General features: G+C 43.8%; 1 protein-coding gene across 4 annotated transcripts in view; it reads right to left on the bottom strand.

Annotated features, from left to right (window-relative positions):
• Positions 1-19279, bottom strand: part of LOC122564476 (sodium-dependent neutral amino acid transporter B(0)AT3-like) — a 57019-nt gene that overhangs the window by 28347 nt on the left and 9393 nt on the right. For all 4 annotated transcript variants that reach the window (XR_015752829.1, XR_006315924.2, XR_015752828.1 and 1 more), the window contains exons 2-4: positions 17252-17392; positions 7415-7552; positions 2339-2523 (exon numbers count right to left, since the gene is read on the bottom strand). Coding sequence is in view for 1 of the 4 variants with exons in the window: in XM_043719418.2 (XP_043575353.1) it covers positions 2339-2523; positions 7415-7552; positions 17252-17392 (464 nt within the window). In the remaining 3 variants the exon portion in view is untranslated. The remainder of the gene's footprint in view (positions 1-2338; positions 2524-7414; positions 7553-17251; positions 17393-19279) is intronic.

Genomic DNA, 19279 nt, shown 5'->3' with positions numbered 1-19279 from the left:
ACTGCAACCCTAACTACATAGGAGGAAAAGGAGATCTGATGCATAAACACAAGAACACTTGCAAGAAACTCTCCAAGCCAAATGCCATCCTTGATTGGAATTTTGTTGCTATGCCTTCACTGTCACTGGGACAAATTCCTGGAAGTAGTCTCAACACCACACACAACAGCACTGTGAGTATACTTACATCTCAAGGACAGCAGCGGTTCAAGAAGGCAGCTGACTATGTTGTTGGCAGGGTGGCTCAATGGTTAGCACTGCTACATCACAGCATCAGCAACCAGGGCTCGATTCCAGCCTTGGACTGTCTGAGTGGAGTTTGCTCATTCTCCCTGTGTCTGCATGGGTTCCTCCCACCATCCAAAGATGTGTAGTTTAGGTGAATTGGCCGTGCTAAACTGCCCATAGTGTTCAGGATGTGTAGGTTAGGCGCATTAATCAGGGGTAAATGTAGGATAATAGGGTAGGGGGATGGGTTCATGTCGGATGCACTTCAGATGGTCAGTGTGGACTTGTTGGCTCGAAGGGCCTGTTTTCACACTGTAGAAATGTCATGTTTCTATATCCACAACTGACATCTGATTCTACTGGGACTTCCTTTGGGTAGATTTGCTGCCAGGAGAAAGTGAGGTCTGCAGATGCTGGAGATCAAAGTTGAAACTTTATTGCTGGAACAGCACAGCAGGTCAGGCAGCATCCAGGGAACAGGAGATTCGACGTTTCGGGCACAGGCCCTTCTTCAGGAATGAGCAGAGAGTGTTCAGCAGGAGAAGATAAAAGGTAGGGAGGAGGGACTTGGAGGAGGGGAGTTGGAAATGTGATAGGTGGAAAGAGGTCAAGGTGAGGGTGATAGGTCGGAGTAGGGTGGAGGCAGAGAGGTCAAGAAGAAGACTGCAGGTCAGGAAGGCGGTGCCGGGCTGGAAGGATCCGGCTGAGACAAGGTGGGGGGAGGGGGGATGAAGAAACTGGTGAAGTCCAAGTTCATCCCCTGTGGTTGGAGGGTTCCCAGTCGGAAGATAAGACGCTCCTCCTCCGACCGTCGGGTTGTTGTGGTTTGGCGGTGGATGAGTCCAATGACCTGCATATCCTCGGTGGAGTGGGAGGGGGAGTTGAAATGCTGTGCCACAGGTTGGTTGGGTTGGTTCGTCCGGGTGGCCCAGAGGTGCTCTCTGAATCGCTCCGCAAGTAGGCGGCCTGTCTCCCCAATATAGAGGAGGCCACACCGGCTGCAGCGGATGCAGTAGATGATGTGGGTGGAGGTGCAGGTGAATCTGTGGCGGATATGGAAGTTTCCCTTGGGGCCTTGGAGAGAAGTGAGGGGGGAGGTGTGGGCGCAAGTGTTGCACCTCCTGCGGTTGCAAGGGAAGGTGCCGGGAGTGGTGGTTGGGTCGGTGGGGGGTGTGGATCTGACAAGGGAGTCGCGGAGGGAGTGGTCTCTACGGAAAGCTGATAGGGGAGGGGAGGGAAATATATCCTTGGTGCTGGGGTCTGTTTGGAGGTGGCGGAAGTGACGGCGGATGATGCGCTGTACATGGAGATTGGTGGGGTGGTAGGTGAGGACCAGTGGGGTTCTGTCCTGGTGGCGGTTGGAGGGGCGGGGCTCAAGGGCGGAGGAGCGGGAAGTGGAGGAGATGCGGTGGAGGGCACCGTCGACCACGTCGGGGGGGAAATTGCGGTCCTTGAAGAAGGAGGCCATCTGTGTTGTACGTATTTTGAACTGGTCCTCCTGGGAGCAGATGCGGCGGAGACGAAGGAATTGGGAGAATGGGATGGCGTTTTTACAGGGGGCAGGATGGGAGGAGGTGTAGTCCAGGTAGCTGTGGGAGTCGGTAGGTTTGTAGTAGATGTCCGTGTTGATTCGGTCAGTTGATTTGCTGCCACCAAGCCTTCTGTAAGAATAATCTAAGGGACTCTCTCATTTTAAGTGGTGCTAAATTAACCACTCATAGAGCTTTGCCAGAAGAGGTACACTTGATTAACAAATAATTTACTACACAATAGTTAGACAACAGGTTGCATTGGTTTAAGACTGGTTAACCACATTAACACTAGCAAGGGAAAGTGTTATCTCCTAAGTGATACTAACTAGATCTTTACTACATTGGCCGTAGACTGTAGAACCAATAAACAATCTACAACAACTGAACAACTGACTGTACCCCCACCCAGAATGTTAGGAACAGCTATTGCAACCTTTTCAGATCAATTATCAGACACAACAACCATCACCTTCGCATGGCCAAATTGTAATGGGCATTAAATGGAGGCCTAGCCAGCAACATTCTCATCCCATGAAGGAATTAAAACAAAACTCAAATGGTGTTTTGAAAATACTTACCTTTCCCATAGTTTCAATTCCTCTTATGACACAAGCGTATACAATCAGCCAAGCAGCAATAAGACATACAACCAGCCACCATAGTTGGCCTTCTCCTTTTGTAGTAATTTCAGGACTGATATTCAGAGTGTTTCTATACCAGAAGTAGTCCACTGGAGTGCTCTGCTCGCACTCTTCAACAAAGCCTGCAAAAGATATGAATTAGTTTGAGTAGAAGTCTCTAAAAACAAGGAGTCAGAAACATTGCTTCTTGATGTAGGTTTAAAATGATGTGGACTTCATATTAATATAATTAACTACAAGGGCTGGGAATTCTGTGGTGAATAAGGCTCCTCCTGTCTACAATCTATAAGGCACAATTCAGGATTGTGATGTGATACTTTCCATTTATGTCGCTGTGTGTGAATCCACAATCCTCAAGAAGCTCTGTACTATTCAGGATAAAGCAGTTTATTTAATCAGCATCTCATCAACAAGCTTAAACATGCCATCACTCTACTCAGCACTGCATAATGGCAGCAGTATACATTAGAAGAAAGATGTACATCAGCAACTTGCCGAGACTCCTTTAACAGCATCTTCCAATGTCTTGACCTTTACCACCCAGCAGGACAAGGACAGAAGATGTATGGGAATCCAACCACTCACCAGATCCTCTCCAAGCCAGAAGATGGCTTACCATTGCTTCCAAATCACAGTCCTGGAAACCTCTTCCCGAACAGTGGCAAAATAATTTGTTGGTTCCACTATGCTAAAACATTCTTTAATGTTCAACATGCAAAATCTTGGCTCACTTTGAGTGTGGATAATCTCATTATCCTTATCATCTGACAGGATAACTTTGCTAGACATTTTTAGATATTGTTGTTATGATATTTGGCATGTGCTCCTCATTGGTTGGAATACTGTATCTCCTAACATTTTGATGTGGCTTCTCATAACATGAAACACTTGGATTGACCTTTGTTTTCTGTATTGAGAGCTCCAGTGTCTTCTGGTGCCACTTGTTTTGCATACACAGTAGATTTTCTGGACTCATATATGAGGCCACGTTGCCCACATTGCTTAACAACTTGCCTGCATTAGCCAATGTATCAATGGTGGACAATTAGGCACATTCTGGAGACTAGGAGAAAGTGAGGACTGCAGATGCTGGAGTACCAGAGTTGAAAAATGTGGTGCTGGAAAACACAGGCAGCATCCGAGGAGCAGGAGAATCGACGTTTCGGGACTAAGCCTTTCTTCAGGAGACTGTCAATCCATTATTATAACTTCTTATTATGTCCACTTTGTAATAATGCTGCCAAAGTTTAATCTTTGAGAGGACCCAAAATGTCATTGTCACTTCCACTACTATCATGAACTTGATTGTTCAGTCAGCTAGTTCTACTGCTGTGAACACAAAACCCCTTGTTTCTACATCTACTTACAATATGGTCAATGGCCCCTTTAAGGTGTCTCAGAAATAAATGCTCTATTCTGAGTATTCTGAAGTCAAATTTCACTTGTAGTTATCTTTGAATGTTGATAATAACTTTTCTGGATTTTTAAGATGGTAGGCAGACAGACCTGATGCATGCAGTCAGTGGAGACATTGATTGTCTGTAGTAATTTTAATTCTAATGTTCTGTTCTATCTGATTTTGAAATAATAAAGTCAGAAAGCACAGACTGCATGCTTTCAAAACAAAGTAAATTTAGATATCTGATCCAACACTTCCGTCTGAGTATTGGAAATTTTGTGGTAATTTTGCAGCAGTTTTCAAAATTTTAAAAATGCTTTCTGGAGCGTTTGACAGCCACGCTATTCTTTGCCAAGCTTTGTTGGACTTAAATTCGCTCTGAGCTGCAGTACCTTTAGTGGCCACTGCCATATTTAGTTATAGATTACTTCTTGGTTACAATGATGGTGCTGTTGAGTTCTTTCACTTAACTCAGTTTAGCTCTGAGGCCTATCTACGCAACAGTGAGTTGGTGAGAAAATAGTCACAGGATTGAAGAATTAAAGCAAACAACGAATAAAAAAGATATTTTTACAGACTTCTTCCATGGTTTGGGAACTATTGGGTAGATTCTTCTTCCCAGCCCAGTTTATTTTGGTTCAGCAGTATGATTTCTCTTTAAACTGAGACCAGAGGTGGAGTCACCTGTTTAGTTTCTGTTTTTGCTTAACCTTTGCAGGAAGTCTATTTTAGCAGATTTGAACATTTCTAGAGAGGCGTGAATCTGGCTGGAGTGCTGCCTCAGAATGATGGTACAGTGTATAGAGTCCCTACAAAAATGCCAGATTAACTCCACATAATTTGGAGATGCTGGTGTTGGACTGGAGTGTACAAAGTTAAAAATCACACAACACCAGGTTATAGTCCAACAGGTTTATTTGGAAGCACAACCACCTGATGAAGGAGCAGCGCTCCAAAAGCTAGTGCTTCCAGATAAACCTGTTGGACTATAACCTGGTGTTGTGTGATTTTTAACTCTAACTCCACATAGTGATGCATGATAGCCGTTTCACTTACACACGAGCTCCTTACCTTTGTCCTTACCGCCTTAATTCTGCTTAATCAATTGATACAGCAAGTATGTTACAGATGGTGCAGTTATAAATTAAAAATCTTCAGACAGCACAAATTGCCACTATGTTATACATGGTGTACTTAGGCAATAAAAATCTTCAGATATCACAACCTGCCACCATGTTTCATTCTTCTCTTAGTTGTAAATGTATCCTTCACACACAAGGATTGTGAAACTATAATATGGTTTCTTTATTTTGAAGATAAGACTGTACACAGATAATAGTCACAGGAAGAGAGTATAGTAAAACTGATCTCTATTACTGCTGCTTCAGCCTGACTAACAAGCAATGGAGCAATTTTATCATATTGTCTTGATGATGGTGGAGATTGACAGTAGTTTAAGATATGCATCCTCAAAGATATATCCACATCATATCATAAGAAATGCTGACCCAGGCTTTATGTTCAGAGGTAAAGAACACTCCTCATTATGATCAGGAGCCAAAGTGAATTATTTGGCCAGGTCAATGCAGAAGGGCCAGTTATTTTTACTGGGCCTTGGAATATATACTTGGGAATGACAGTGCTCATTCATAGTTTTGGACAAGATACCAAGTCCTCTACAAACATTTTAATTTTATGGGTTATTTCTTTGAGTCACTCACCTTTCGTTGATCCAACCCTTTTGTTTAAACCTCCATGCAGGACTTTTTAAAATTTCCTACCAGTAAAGGAATGTAATTTGAGTTCAGGATTATGCAACTAAAGTTAGATACGAGATCTCATTTTACGAACACTTTACATTCTGACAGATCTTAAAGCTGTGATAACTGATGTAAAAATGACTGAATCATCCATTCCAGAGGGTGACCATTTGGCACAACACGCCTGTACAGGCACTTTCAGCGAGATTATCCAATTATTCCCCACTGACCTTTCATTTTCCCATCAGCCTGCAAAATGTCTTTACATATTGACATATTTACAGAGCAGGCCATTCAGCCCCTCAAGCCTGCTCTTCCAGGCCATTTTATGGTTGATCTATACCTCTCTTGATATTCACATTGAACTAAGTTCAATTTATCTCAGTTTGCAAAATTTAAATTAACTCAGCATTTGTCTCAATTTTGGGTGGAGAAAGTTCCAGATATCTGTGTGTGTGGGAAAGTGTTTTTCAGTTCACTTTGAATGGCACAGCACTAGTTTAAGATTTTGCCCTTTGTTCTGGACTCATTCCTGAAAGAACAATCAACTCTATTAAAACCATTGTCAGCTAAAAGACGTTGACTGGATTCTTCCTCAACCTGAGGGGACACCAAATGTGTTTGTAAAACCTATATGCAAAATTAACATTAGGATTTGGAAACAAAATTCAGCTATTGGCAAAAATCTTCTGCCCCTGCAGGGGGCAAACTAACAGTTGGGGAGGGCAATTATTAGTGATGCCATATGTAAATCCTACAACAGTCAGAGTTAGCGTCTGGGCCCCACAGTCAACCTTTTGAGATATTTTGAATCAATCTGGTCATGCAAATTACAAAATGCCTCTACAGCAGGTGGGGCTGTATCCCAGACCTCGAGGCTCAGAATTAGGGATGTTACCACTGTTTCAGAAGAGGCCCCCAGTCAATGTTTTTAGATATTGTTCTATTCAGCCTGTTCAGACAAGTTATGACACCTGCAGTGGCTGGGACTTGGAAACCAAGTCTCCTGGTTCAGAGTTAAGGACACTACCACTGCACCAAGTGAGCCTGCAACCTCCCCACCACCATCAACCTTCCTGCTCTGCTACCAATTAAGGCCCTTGTAGAAGCCAATGGAGAACCACTTGGGGCCTTATCTGCCTGCTACTGGGACTGAGCTCTCCTGTCACCATGGTGCTACTGAGCACAAGAGCTTTTAAATTAGATTAGATTACTTACAGTGTGGAAACAGGCCCTTCAGCCCAACAGTCCACACCGACCCTCCGAAGAGCAACCCACCTGGACCCATTCCCCTACATTTACCCCTTCACCTAACACTACAGGCAATTTAGCATGGCTAATTCACCTAACCTGCCCATTTTTGGACTGTGGGAGGAAACCAGAGCACCCGGAGGAAACCCACGCAGACACGGGGAGAATGTGCAAACTCCACACAGTCAGTCGCCTGAGGCGGAATTGAACCCGGGCCTCTGGCGCTGTGAGGCAGCAGTGATAACCACTGTGCCACCGTGCCATCCAGCCTCTGATTGGCTAGCAGCCTCTGCCAGACAGAACCTTCACCACTGGGGTGGTGATTCCAAGGGGAGGCCTGCTGGTGGCCTCACCACTGCCTGATTACCACATGATTCAGCGGGTCTTCCCACAAAGGTGCATTGTGGGTCTCTCACCCAATCTCTGGTCAGAGCGAAATTCTGCCTATTCTGGTTATTTACAATCTAGTAAGGATCAGTGTTGACAACGAAAGCAACTTAGCCAGCAAAGGTGTTCCCCAGACCTAACAGATTCAAAGGTAGAAAATATCTACCTGACTCACCACCAATTGATAGATTGATTAAATGAATAAATATTGTTAACCTGTTCCATTGTTGTTTAAAGGACAGTTTTTCCATGGCAATGGTTCCTCGACCGAATGAAAAAGGTACCAGAGTATCCAAGCAAGGATGGTGTTATAGTACATGCACAACAGAAAGGAAATCAGCAAGGAAGCGATGCCTGTAACATAGTAAATCACAGAAAAATGATCAAATGAATCACGAGTGCTTCTTCAATGACTTTGCTAGAAGTAATAAATGACCTGTAGCAAGCTTTAAGCTGGAATTGGAGATTAAAAGTTCAAACATAAACATGCTGTAGCATTAATTGCTCTTAACATTAAGCGATAAGCTGCATTTCAGAAACCTGGGCTTTTACCTCACTTTAATGGCTATTTGGTTTGTAGAATATATCAACTAATGGCCAGGGAGGACCTACTTATCCTCCTCATTTCTGCTATAAAGCTTCCATTCACATGAGTGCACAGCAGATATATAAAGTGTTTGGAACATACCCAATGTTTATTGCACATCGTTCAAGGAATCAGGGTTGATAGGCATTGAAATTGGGAGTTTTTGATTTTTACAACAGAGAGCGTTCCCAGTGAAGTTATGCATTTGAGTAATCTGATACAGATTGAAAATCTGAGGTAACCCAGAAATGCGCAAAGTTTCTCAATGGCAAGTGAAGATACATTGTCGTTTATGGAGTAGACCATTAGGATTTGAGACTAACAAGAGACACACTTGAACTGCACCAGCTTCTCCTCTTCGGGTTCTCCCACAAACTTAATTTCAAAAATTAAACCAAGTGAGGACTAATGGTAGCAACTACACAAGTGTTTCCTTTTAATTTAATTAGGGGATGTGGGCTTCCCTGGTTGGGCCAACATCTACTGCCCATCCTGAGCTGCTTTTGAGAATGTGGTGGTGAGTTGCCTTCTTGGATGCTACAGTCTATTTGTTGAAGGTAGACCCACAATGCCATACAGGAGAGAATTCCAGGATGTTGACCCAGCAACAGTGATGTATTTCCAAGTCAGAATACTGAGTGGCTCAGAAGGGAATTTGTAGGTGGTGGTGTTCCCTATATCTTGTCCTTCTGAAGGGTAATGGAGATGGGTCTAGAAAGGTTGCCTCAAGAGTCTTTTCTGTACTGCATCTTGTAGCTGATACACACTGCCGCTACTGAGTGTCGTTGGTGGAGGGAACAAGTACTTGTGGATGTAGTGCCAATCAAACATGCTGCTTTGACCTGGATGGTGTCAATCTTCTTGAGTGTGGTTGGAGCGCACCCATACGGGTAAGTGAGGAGTATTCCATCACACTCCTGACCTGTGCCTTGCAGATGGCGGACAGGCTCTAGGGAGCCTGGAGGTGAGTTACTCACTGCAGGATTCCTCGCCTCTGATACGCTCCTGTAGTCACTGTACCCACCAGCTTGGTCTGTGCAATTTAGATTAGATTAGATTACATTACATTACAATGTGGAAACAGGCCCTTCGGCCCAACAAGTCCACACCGACCCGCCGAAGCGCAACCCACCCATACGCCTACATTTACTCCTTACCTAACACTACGGGCAATTTAGCATGGCCAATTCACCTGACCTGCACATCTTTGGACTGTGGGAGGAAACCGGAGCACCCGGAGGAAACCCACGCAGACACGGGGAGAACGTGCAAACTCCACACAGTCAGTCGCCTGAGGCGGTAATTGAACCTGGATCTCAGGCGCTGTGAGGCAGCAGTGCTAACCACTGTGCCACCATGCCGCCCACGGTCAAGATTAGAGTAGTGCTGGAAAAGCACAGTAGGTCAGGTAGCATCCGAAGAACAGGAAAATTGATGTTTCGACATGCTCATTCCTGATGAAGGGCTCCTGCCCAAAACGTCGAATTTCCTGTTCCTCGGATGCTGCTTGACCTGCTTTGCATTTCCAGCACCACTCTAACCTTGACTCTAATCTCCAGTATCTGCAGTCCTCACTTTTGCCAGTGCAATTTCTGGCCCATTATAACTCCTAGACTGTTGATAGTACGTGATTTAGTAATGATGATGCCATTAAATGTCACAGGGTGATGCGAAGATTCTCTTCAGTTGGAGATGGCATTGCCTGGCACTCGTGTGGTGTGAATGTTACTTGCCCCATCCAGGTCTTGTTGCCTTCAGACATGGACTTACTCAGTATTTGAGGAGTCATGAATGGCGTTGAACATGAAGCAATCAGCTATGATCAACTACTTCTGATCTCAGGATGGAGGGAATCGGCTGCTCCAATGAGTTGTTTAATTTCTCCACCGACATTCACAACTGGGTGTGGCAGAATTGCAGAGATTATGCCTGATCCACTGGTAGTGGAATCATTTAAATCTGTCTATCATTTTCTGATTCTGTTGTTTGGCACACCAATGGTCCTGCTTTGTAGCTTCACCAGGTTGACCCCTCATTGTTAAGTATGCCTGATGCTGTTGCTGGCATCTCCTTCAGTACTCGACATTGAACTAGGACTGATCCGCAAGCTTGATGGTAATAGTAGGGTGGGGCCATGAGGTTGCAGATTGTGCTTCATGGGTACCCAAACATCGGTGGTTAAACTATTCGAAATTTTACTGATATGGTCATGGACAGGTACAAATGTGGCAGGCAGATTGGCGAGGATGGAGTCAGGTTTGTTCTTCCCTTTTGTATGTACTTTCACCATCTGCAGCAGACCCTGTTTAGCAAGTATGTCCTCTGCGTCAGCAGCACTGTTGCCAAGTCTCTCCTGGTGATGGTCATTGAAGTCTCCCATAGATCACATTTTCTGCTCTTGCCATTGTCAGTACTTCCTCCAAATAATGTGGAACAAAGAAACACTGATTTATCAGCTGGGGTGGGCATATGATAATTAACAGGAGGTTTTTCTCGTCCAATATTGACCTGATGCCATGGGGGCAATGGGCATCCAGAGCCAATGGCCAACTGCATGCCACTGTTCCACCAAGTCTACTGGGTTGATCCTGTATAGGATAGGACACACTCAGGAATGGTGATGGTGGTATCTGGGACATTGTGAGTAAGGTATGTTTCCAAGTGTATGAGAATGTCAGGCTGTAGCTTGGCTAATCTGTGAAACAGCTCTCCCAATTTTTGGCACTAGTCGCCAGATGTTTGTAAGGTGAACTTTGAGGAACAATAGTGTTGTGTTTGCTATTGCCAATATCCATTCAGTCTCATTCTTTTTGAGTCATTAAAATATACAGCATGGAAGCAGAATCTTTGGTCCAACTCATCCATGCTGTCCAGATATCCTAAATTAATCTAGTCCCACTTGCCAGCACTTGGCCCATATCCCTCTGAATCCTCCCTATTCATATACCCATCCAGATGCCTTTTCAATGTTGTAATTGTACCAGCATCCACCAGTTCCTCTGGCAGCTTGTTCCATACATGCACCACCCTCTGCGTGAAAAGGTTGCCCCTGAGGTCCCTTTTAAGTCTTTCCCCTTTCATCTTAACCTATGACCTCTAGTTCTGGACTCCCCCACCAGGGGGAAAAGACCATGTCTATTTACCCTATCCATGCCCCCCATAGACAATAGACAATAGACAATAGGTGCAGGAGTAGGCCATTCTGCCCTTCGAGCCTGCACCACCATTCAATATGATCATGGCTGATCATCTTTAATCAGTATCCTGTTCCTGCCTTATTTCCATAACCCTTGATTCCACTATCCTTGAGAACTCTACCCAACTCTTTCTTAAATGAATCCAGAGACTGGACCTCCACTGCCCTCTGGGGCAGAGCATTCCAATCAGCCACCACTCTCTGGGTGAAGACGTTTCTCCTCATCTCTGTCCTAAATGGTCTACCCCGTATTTTTAAGCTGTGTCCTCTGGTTCGGCACTCACCCATCAGTGGTAACATGTTTCCTACCTCCTTTAATAATCTTATATGTCTCAATCAGATCCCCTCTCAGTCTTCTAAACTCAAGGGTATACAAGTCCAGTCGCTCCAGTCTTTCAGTGTAAGGTAATCCCGCCATTCCAGGAATTGACCTCGTGAACCTACGCTACACTCCCTCAATAGCCAGAATGCTTTTCCTCAAATTTGGAGACCAGAACTGCACACAGTACTCCAGGTGTGGTCTCACGAGGGCCCTGTACAGCTGCAGAAGAACCTCTTTGCTTCTATACTCCCTCTTGTTATGAAGGCCAGCATGCTATTAGCCTTCTTCACTACCTGCTGTACCTGCATGCTTACCTTCATTGACTGGTGTACAAGAACACCCAGATCTCTCTGTACTGCCCCTTTACCTAAATTGATTCCATTTAGGTAGTAATCTGCCTTCCTGTTCTTGCCACCAAAGTGGATAACCATACATTTATCCACATTAAACTGCATCTGCCATGCATCTGACCACTCGCCTAACTTGCCCAGGTCTCCCTGTAATCTCCTAACATCCTCATCACATTTCACCCTGCCACCCAGCTTAGTATCATCAGCAAATTTGCTAATGTTATTACTAATACCATCTTCTATATCATTAACATATATTGTAAAAAGCTGCGGTTCCAGTACTGATCCCTGCGGTACCCCACTGATCACTGCCTATCATTCTGAAATGGAGCCGTTTCTCACTGCTCTTTGTTTCCTATCAGCCAACCAACTTTCAGTCCAAGTTAGTACTTTGCCCCCAATACCATGCACCTTAATTTTGCTCACTAACCTCCTATGTGGGACTTTAACGAAAGCTTTCTGAAAGTCCAGGTACACTACATCTACTGGATCTCCCTCGTCCATCTTCAGAATTACATCCTCAAAAAATTCCAGAAGATTAGTCAATCATGATTTCCCCTTCATAAATCCATGCTGACTCTGACCTAGCCTGTTACTGCTATCGAGATGTGTCGTAATTTCATCCTTTATAATAGACTCCAGCATCTTTCCCACCACTGAGGTCAGACTAACTGGTCTATAATTTCCTGCTTTCTCTCTCCCACCTTTCTTAAAAAGTGGTATAACATTAGCCTCCCTCCAATCCGCAGGAACTGATCCCGAATCTATCGAACTCTGGAAAATAATCACCAAAGCATCCACGATTTCTCGAGCCACCTCCTTCAGTACCCTGGGATGTAGACCATCAGGCCCCGGGGACTTATCAACCTTCAGACCTAAGAGTCTCTCCAACACCAATTCCTGGCAAATATAAATTCCCTTCAGTTCAGGTCCTTCAGCCACTGTTACCTCAGGGAAATTGCTTGTGTCTTCCCTAGTGAACACAGATCTGAAGTACCAATTCAATTCTTCTGCCATTTCTTTGTTCCCCGTAATATATTCCCCTGTTTCTGTCTTCAAGGGACCAATTTTAGTCTTAAAATTTTATAAACCTCTATAAGTTGACCCCTCAGCCTCCAATGCTCCAGGGAAAACAACCCCTGCCTATCAGCCTCTCCCTCGAGCTCAAACCCTCCAACCCTGGCAACATCCTTGTAAATCTTTTTTTGAAACCTTTCAAGTTTATGACATCCTTCCTATAGAAGGGAGACCAGAACTGCATGCAGAATTCCAAAAGTGGCCTAACCAATTTCTGTATAGCTGCAACATGATTTCCAAACTCCTACACTCAATGCACTGATCAATAAAGGCAAACATACCAAATCTTTTCTTCACAATCCCATCTACCTCCAACTTTACTGTCAAGGAACTATGAACCTGCACTGCAAAGTCTCTCGTTTAGCAACACTCTCCAGGACCTTATCATTAAGTGTATAAGTCCTGCCCTGATTTACTTTTCCAAAATGCAGCACCTCACATTTATCTAAATTAAACTCCATCTTCCACTCCTCAGCCCATTGGCCCATTTGATCAAGACCCCATTGTACTCTGAGGTAACCCTCTTCGCTGTCCACTACACTTCCAATTTTGGCATCATCTGCAAACTTACTAACCCTACCTCCCTATGTTTACATCCAAAGAGTTTATATAAATGACAAAAAGTAGTGGGCCCAGCACCAATCCTTGTGGCACTCCACTGGTCACAGACCTCCAATCTGAAAGGCAACCCTCCACCACCACCCTCTGTTTTCTACCTTCGAGCCAGTTCTGTATCCAAATGACTAGTTCTTCCTGTATTCCATGTGATTTAACCTTGCTAACCAGTCTACTATGGGGAACCTTGTCAAATGCCTTGCCGAAGTCTATATAGATCACATCCACCGCTCTGCATTCATCAATTCTCTTTGTTACTTCTTCAAAAAAGTCAATCAAGTTCATGAGACATGATTTCACATGCACAAAGCCATGTTGACTTTCCCTAATCAGTCCATGCCTTTCCAAATAAACGTAAATGCTATCCCTCAGGATTCCCTCCAACAACTTGCCCACCACTGATGCAGGCTCACCAGTCTATAGTTCCCTGGCCTTTCTTTACCCCTTTCTTAAACAGTGGCACCACATTACGCAACCTCCAGTCTTCTGGCACTTCATCTGTAGCTACTGATGATACAAATATCTCAGCAAGGGACCCAGCAATCACTTTCCTAGCTTCCCACAGAATTCTAGAGTATGCTGATCAGGTCCTTGGATTTATCCACCTCTATATGTTTTAAGATGTCCAGCACCTCCACTTCTGCAATATGGACATTTTTCAAGATGTTTCTACTTATTTCTCCATGTTGTCTATCTTCCATACCCTTCCCCACAATAAATACTGATGCAAAATACTTGTTTGGTATTTCCCCCATCTCCTATGGTTCCACTCATAAGCTGCCTTGTTGATCTTTAAGGGGCCCTATTCTCTCCCTAGTTGCCCATTTGTACTTAATGTATTTGTAGAATCCATTTGGTTTCTCCTTAGCCCTATTTGCCAAAACTATCTCATGTCCCCTTTTTGTCCTCCTGATTTCCCTCTTATGTATACTCCTACTGCCTTTATACTCTTCTAAGGATTCACTCAATCTATCCTGTCTACACCAGACATATGCTTCTTTCTTTTTCTTGACCAAACCCTCTGTCTCTCTAGTCATCCAGCATTCCCTACCAGCCTTTCCTTTCACCCTAACAGGAATATACTGTCTCTGGACTCTCATTATCTCATTTTTGAATGCTTCCCATTTTCCAGCCGTCCCTTTACCTGTGAACATTTGCCCCCAGTCAGCTTTTGAAAGTTTTTGCCTAATACTGTCAAAATTGGCCTTTCTCCAATTTAGAACTTTAACTTGTAGATCTGATCTATCCATTCCCATCACTATTTTAGAACTATTAGAATTATAGCCAAAATGCTCCCCCACTGACACCTCAATCACCTGCCCTACCTTGTTTCCCCAGAGATGGTCAAGTTTTGCACCTTCTCTAGTAGGTATATCTACATACTGAATTAGAAAGTTTTCTTGTGCACTTAAATTCCTCTCCATCTAAACCCTTAACACTGTGGCTGTCTCAGTAGTATTGAATCTTTTTATTGGTTAAATGCAAATGAGTGCTTTGCTCAGCCATTTCAGAGGGCAGTCCAAAGTCAACCACATTGCTGTGTGTCTGGAGAGTTGTGTAGGCCAGATCAGGTCAAGATAGCAGATTTCCTTCCCTCAAGGACATTAGTGAACCAAATGGGTTTTTATGACAATAGTTGTATGGCCATCATTGGACTTTTAATTCCAGATTTTCAAAAAATTCAAATTCTGTCATTAGTTGTGGTTAAGAAGTTAACAAGCCCACCAAAATAACACAATCATGATGCCATGATATGAAGGAATTTCCTGGATGGAGAAATCTCCACGTTTCTCCTCAAGCAAAAAGTAAGCAAACCTGCAGAACAAATGGAGCCAGAGATGTGTCAATCTTATGTTGTGCCTGACTATCAGGACGTTAGGATACCGTTAAGAGACATGGTCATGATGTCATCATTGAATCATAGCCTATGACCTCAGGGTATAAAGGCTTCGGACTCCACCTTACCCTCGATCACTGGAAGCATGCTGCTCTGTTGTAAAATCGAGTTACTACGTCAGGTACTTATGTACATAATATTTGTACATGATAGCTAGTTGTAATAAATGTCTGTTGGATTCTTTAATATCATGATGTTGATAGCCACTTTCTCATATTATGGACTACAAAGGAACTTCGATTTTCTGAACGACATAGATGGGGAGTATTTCATTCGGTTAATTGAATTCTGGATAATCAAATGCCAGATAACATAGTTTAGCCAAGCATCAGGACCATCTGATCTTGCTGATCTTAATGGTGGCTCAGTGGTTAGCACTGCTGCCTCACAGCATCAGAGACCTGGGTTCGATTCCCGCCTCGGGTGACTGTCTGTGTGGAGTTTGCACATTCTCCCTGTGTCTGCGTGGGTTTCCTCCGGGTGCTCCGGTTTCCTCCCACAGTCCAAAGATGTGCAGGTTAGGTGAACTGGCCATGCTAAAGTGCCCATAGTGTTCAGGGATATGTAGGCAAATAAAGGGTAGGGTCTGGGTGGGTTACTCTTTGGAGGGTCAGTGTGGACTTGTTGGGCTGAAGGGCCTGTTTCCATACTGTCGGGATTCAAATTCTAATAATCCAATATCCGGATAATCGAGGTTCCTCTTGTACAATATAAACATTGCTGCATCAAGTAAAATGCCTTGTTTGAGGCAAGCTCACATCACTGGCCACTCTCCTAATCCTCTCAATGGTTATTTCAAGATTTCTTCCATTTCCACACAGTTGCCCAGAGTTAGCCAGGAGGATCATGACAGTCTCATGATGCTTGTTATTAGTACATAAAAACCACAGGAATCTGTGGTGAGGGACAGGTAGCATTAAGGAGGTGGGAGGCTGCAGAAGGATTTGGAGAGTGGGCAAAGAAATGGCAGATGGAGTACAACATGGGGAAGTGTGAGGTCATGCACTTTGGTCGGAAGAATACAGACATGGACTATTTTCTAAATGGGGAGAAAATTCAGAAGTCTGAAGTGCAAAGAGACTTGGGGAGTTCTAGTCCAGAATTCTCTCAATGTAAACCTGCAGGTTGAGTCAATAGTTAGGAAGGCAAATACAATGATGGTATTTCTTTCGAGAGGACTTCAAAATAAGAGCAAAGGTGTACTTCTGAGGCTCTATAAGGCTCTGGTCAGGCCACATTTGGAGTATTATGTGCAGTTTTGGGCCCTATATCTCAGGGAGGATGTACTGGCTCTGAAGTAGGTTCAGAGGAGATTCAAGAGAATGATCCGAGGAATGAAAAGCTTAACATATGAGGAACATTTGAGGACTCTGGGTCTATACTCAATAGAGTTTAGAAGGAGGAAGGGGGGGGATCTAATTGAAACTTACAGAATACTGAATGGTGTTGACAGAGTGGGTATTGGTAAGATGTTACCATTGATAGGAGAGACTAGGACATGAGGGCATATCTTTAGAATAAAGGGAAGACCTTTTTGAACAGAGATAACAAGAAGCTTGTACTTCTAAATAAACGTGTTGGACTATAACCTGGTATTGAAAAGCGTGGTGCTGGAAAAGTACAGCAGGTCAGGCAGCATTCGAGACAGCACTATAACCTGGTGTTGTGTGATTTTTAACATTGATTTAAATGACAAACAGCAGTGGACCAATCCTTGCGGCACACCGCTGATCACAGGTGTCCAGTTAAAATGACAACCCCCTACCACTACCCTCTGTGTTCCACCATCAAGCAAATTTTGTATCCTCTCTCTCCCTGGATCCCATGTGATCTAATCTTACTAATCTGTCTACCACTCAGGGCTTGCTAAAGACCATGTAGACAATGCCTTCAGCAGCAAGTGTTCTCATTGTCAATTTACAAAATTTAAGAGTCTCTGGGAATTAGAAATGCAACTTAGTTAATAAAAAAAAATGGACTTCTTTTCCAATGTTAGAAAGAAGATCTTACCGACTCCTGCCAGGTAGGGGGAGATGGAGTTCCAGACACCAAAACTGCCTTTCCGGAGCCTCTGTCCGATTGCCAATTCAATGTGAAGTATTGGAATCCCCTCAAAGATCAGTGCGATAATGTATGGGATTAAAAAGGCTCCTGTGACCACAAAAGAAAGAATTTCAGCCAACATTTTAAAATTCACTTTTCTCTCCACAAGCCTTCACCTCTTCGATATTGTTACCTTTTCAGAGTTTTTTATCACTATTTTTGATGACAGGAGGGATTTGAAAAATGTAGTTATGTTTTAAAGTAAAGTATGTTTCCACAATTTGAAAAGAAACTGAAAGTCAGTAAAAAGCCACTGAGCTGCGATTTGATTGCTTTCCCCATACACAGGAGCATTTTAAAAAATCTATCAGGTGCTCTGGTTTCCTCCCACAGTCACAAAGATGTGCAGGTCAGGTGAATTGGCCATGCTAAATTGCCCGTAGTGTTAGGTAAAAGGGGTAAATGTAGGGGAATGGGGGGGTTACGCTTCGGCGGGTCGGTGTGGACTTGTTGGGCCGAAGGGCCTGTTTCCACACTGTAAGTAATCTAATCTAATCTATAATGGATAAACACCTCACAACCACTGCATTGGGAAGTCTCAGATCCATTTTGGCTACAAACTGAGGGGTATTAAAAAAGAGATGCAGAGGAGCTGGCAGTTAGTCAGGATTTTTAAACCAAAATGAAGACTGTGAATCCTAGCAGAGGTTACAGAAATGGAGGGAACCAGGTGGATCTTGTTAAAGCACTACAAATAGGCATTTGGATGTGAATAGCTTTCTCATTATTTTTGTTATTATAAGATACTGCACTGTTACTGAAGAAGTGTCACTGCACTCAAAATGTTGACTCTGCTGTCTCTCCACAGATGCTACCAGACCTGCTGAGTCTCTCCAGAACCTTCTGCCTTTTTTCTATATTTACAGCATTCACTGCTCTGTGTTTTATTACACTATTTTCTATTCCCTTTTGGACTATAAACCAGACTACTGTATACCTAAACATACCAGGAGAGGTTTTGCAACTTGAAGATCAAGTGGAATTGGGTGGTTTGTATGTTAGCTGCACAAGGTTATGTAGGTTGGATACTCTGCGAGATAGAATGGCACCAAGAGTCTCTGAATTAAGGAAAACTGCCTGGTGACAGCTTCAGATTGATCTAGCTGCAGTTTGTTATGGACCTGCACAGACACCCAGAAGCGGACAAACAACAGCATATCTCACCATCCCTCTCTGGGAGTGAAAAGACAAAAATTGAAGATTAAAAATAAAAGAATTTGAATACAGGGGAAAGTCCAGGTCCACCCAGTCTGCTAACCTTTGTAGTTATAATGTTCACAGGCCAGTCTGTTTTGACTTTCCTCTTCCCCCTTTGAAGACTTCTTGTTTGAATTCCCTTTGCATCCTTAGGTGAGGCATTCTGTGAGTCTGTCACTGTAGATAGTCACTTAATTTTTGATTAGATTAGATTCCCTACAGTGTGGAAACAGGCCCTTTGGCCCAACAAGTCCACACCGACCCTCCATAGAGTAACCCACCCAGACCCATTTCCCTCTGACTAATGCACCTAACACTATGGGCAATTTAACTTGACCAATTCACCTAACCTGCACCCGGAGAAAACACACGCAGACATGGGGAGAATGTGCAAACTCCACACAGATAGTCGCCCAAGGCTGGAATCAAACCCGGGTCCCTGGTGCTGTGAGGCAGCAGCGCTAACCACTTGGCCCGTCTCTTTTTGTTAGCAAACACATTTTGGAAGCCCAAGTTAAAAATGTCTATAGTACTTTGGTTCAAGCTATGGTCATGACACCAGTACAGCAGTGCATCTGGTAAACTGATCACCTTGGTGGTTGAATTGGGAGATGGCTTGTGGGATAGTGGGGCTTGATTACCGGCACTCTCTTACCAATTGAGTCACAATATTATTCATCTCATATAAAGTCCAGCCCCCTGCTGTGCTGGGATTTGAACCCATGTCCTCATTAAGAC

The sequence above is a fragment of the Chiloscyllium plagiosum genome, unplaced genomic scaffold, assembly GCF_037043375.1.
Source record: "Chiloscyllium plagiosum isolate Xiang-an unplaced genomic scaffold, Cpla_swu_hap1 HiC_scaffold_34, whole genome shotgun sequence".
Taxonomy (NCBI): Eukaryota; Metazoa; Chordata; class Chondrichthyes; order Orectolobiformes; family Hemiscylliidae; genus Chiloscyllium; species Chiloscyllium plagiosum.
This window is presented reverse-complemented; position numbering and strand designations above follow the sequence as displayed.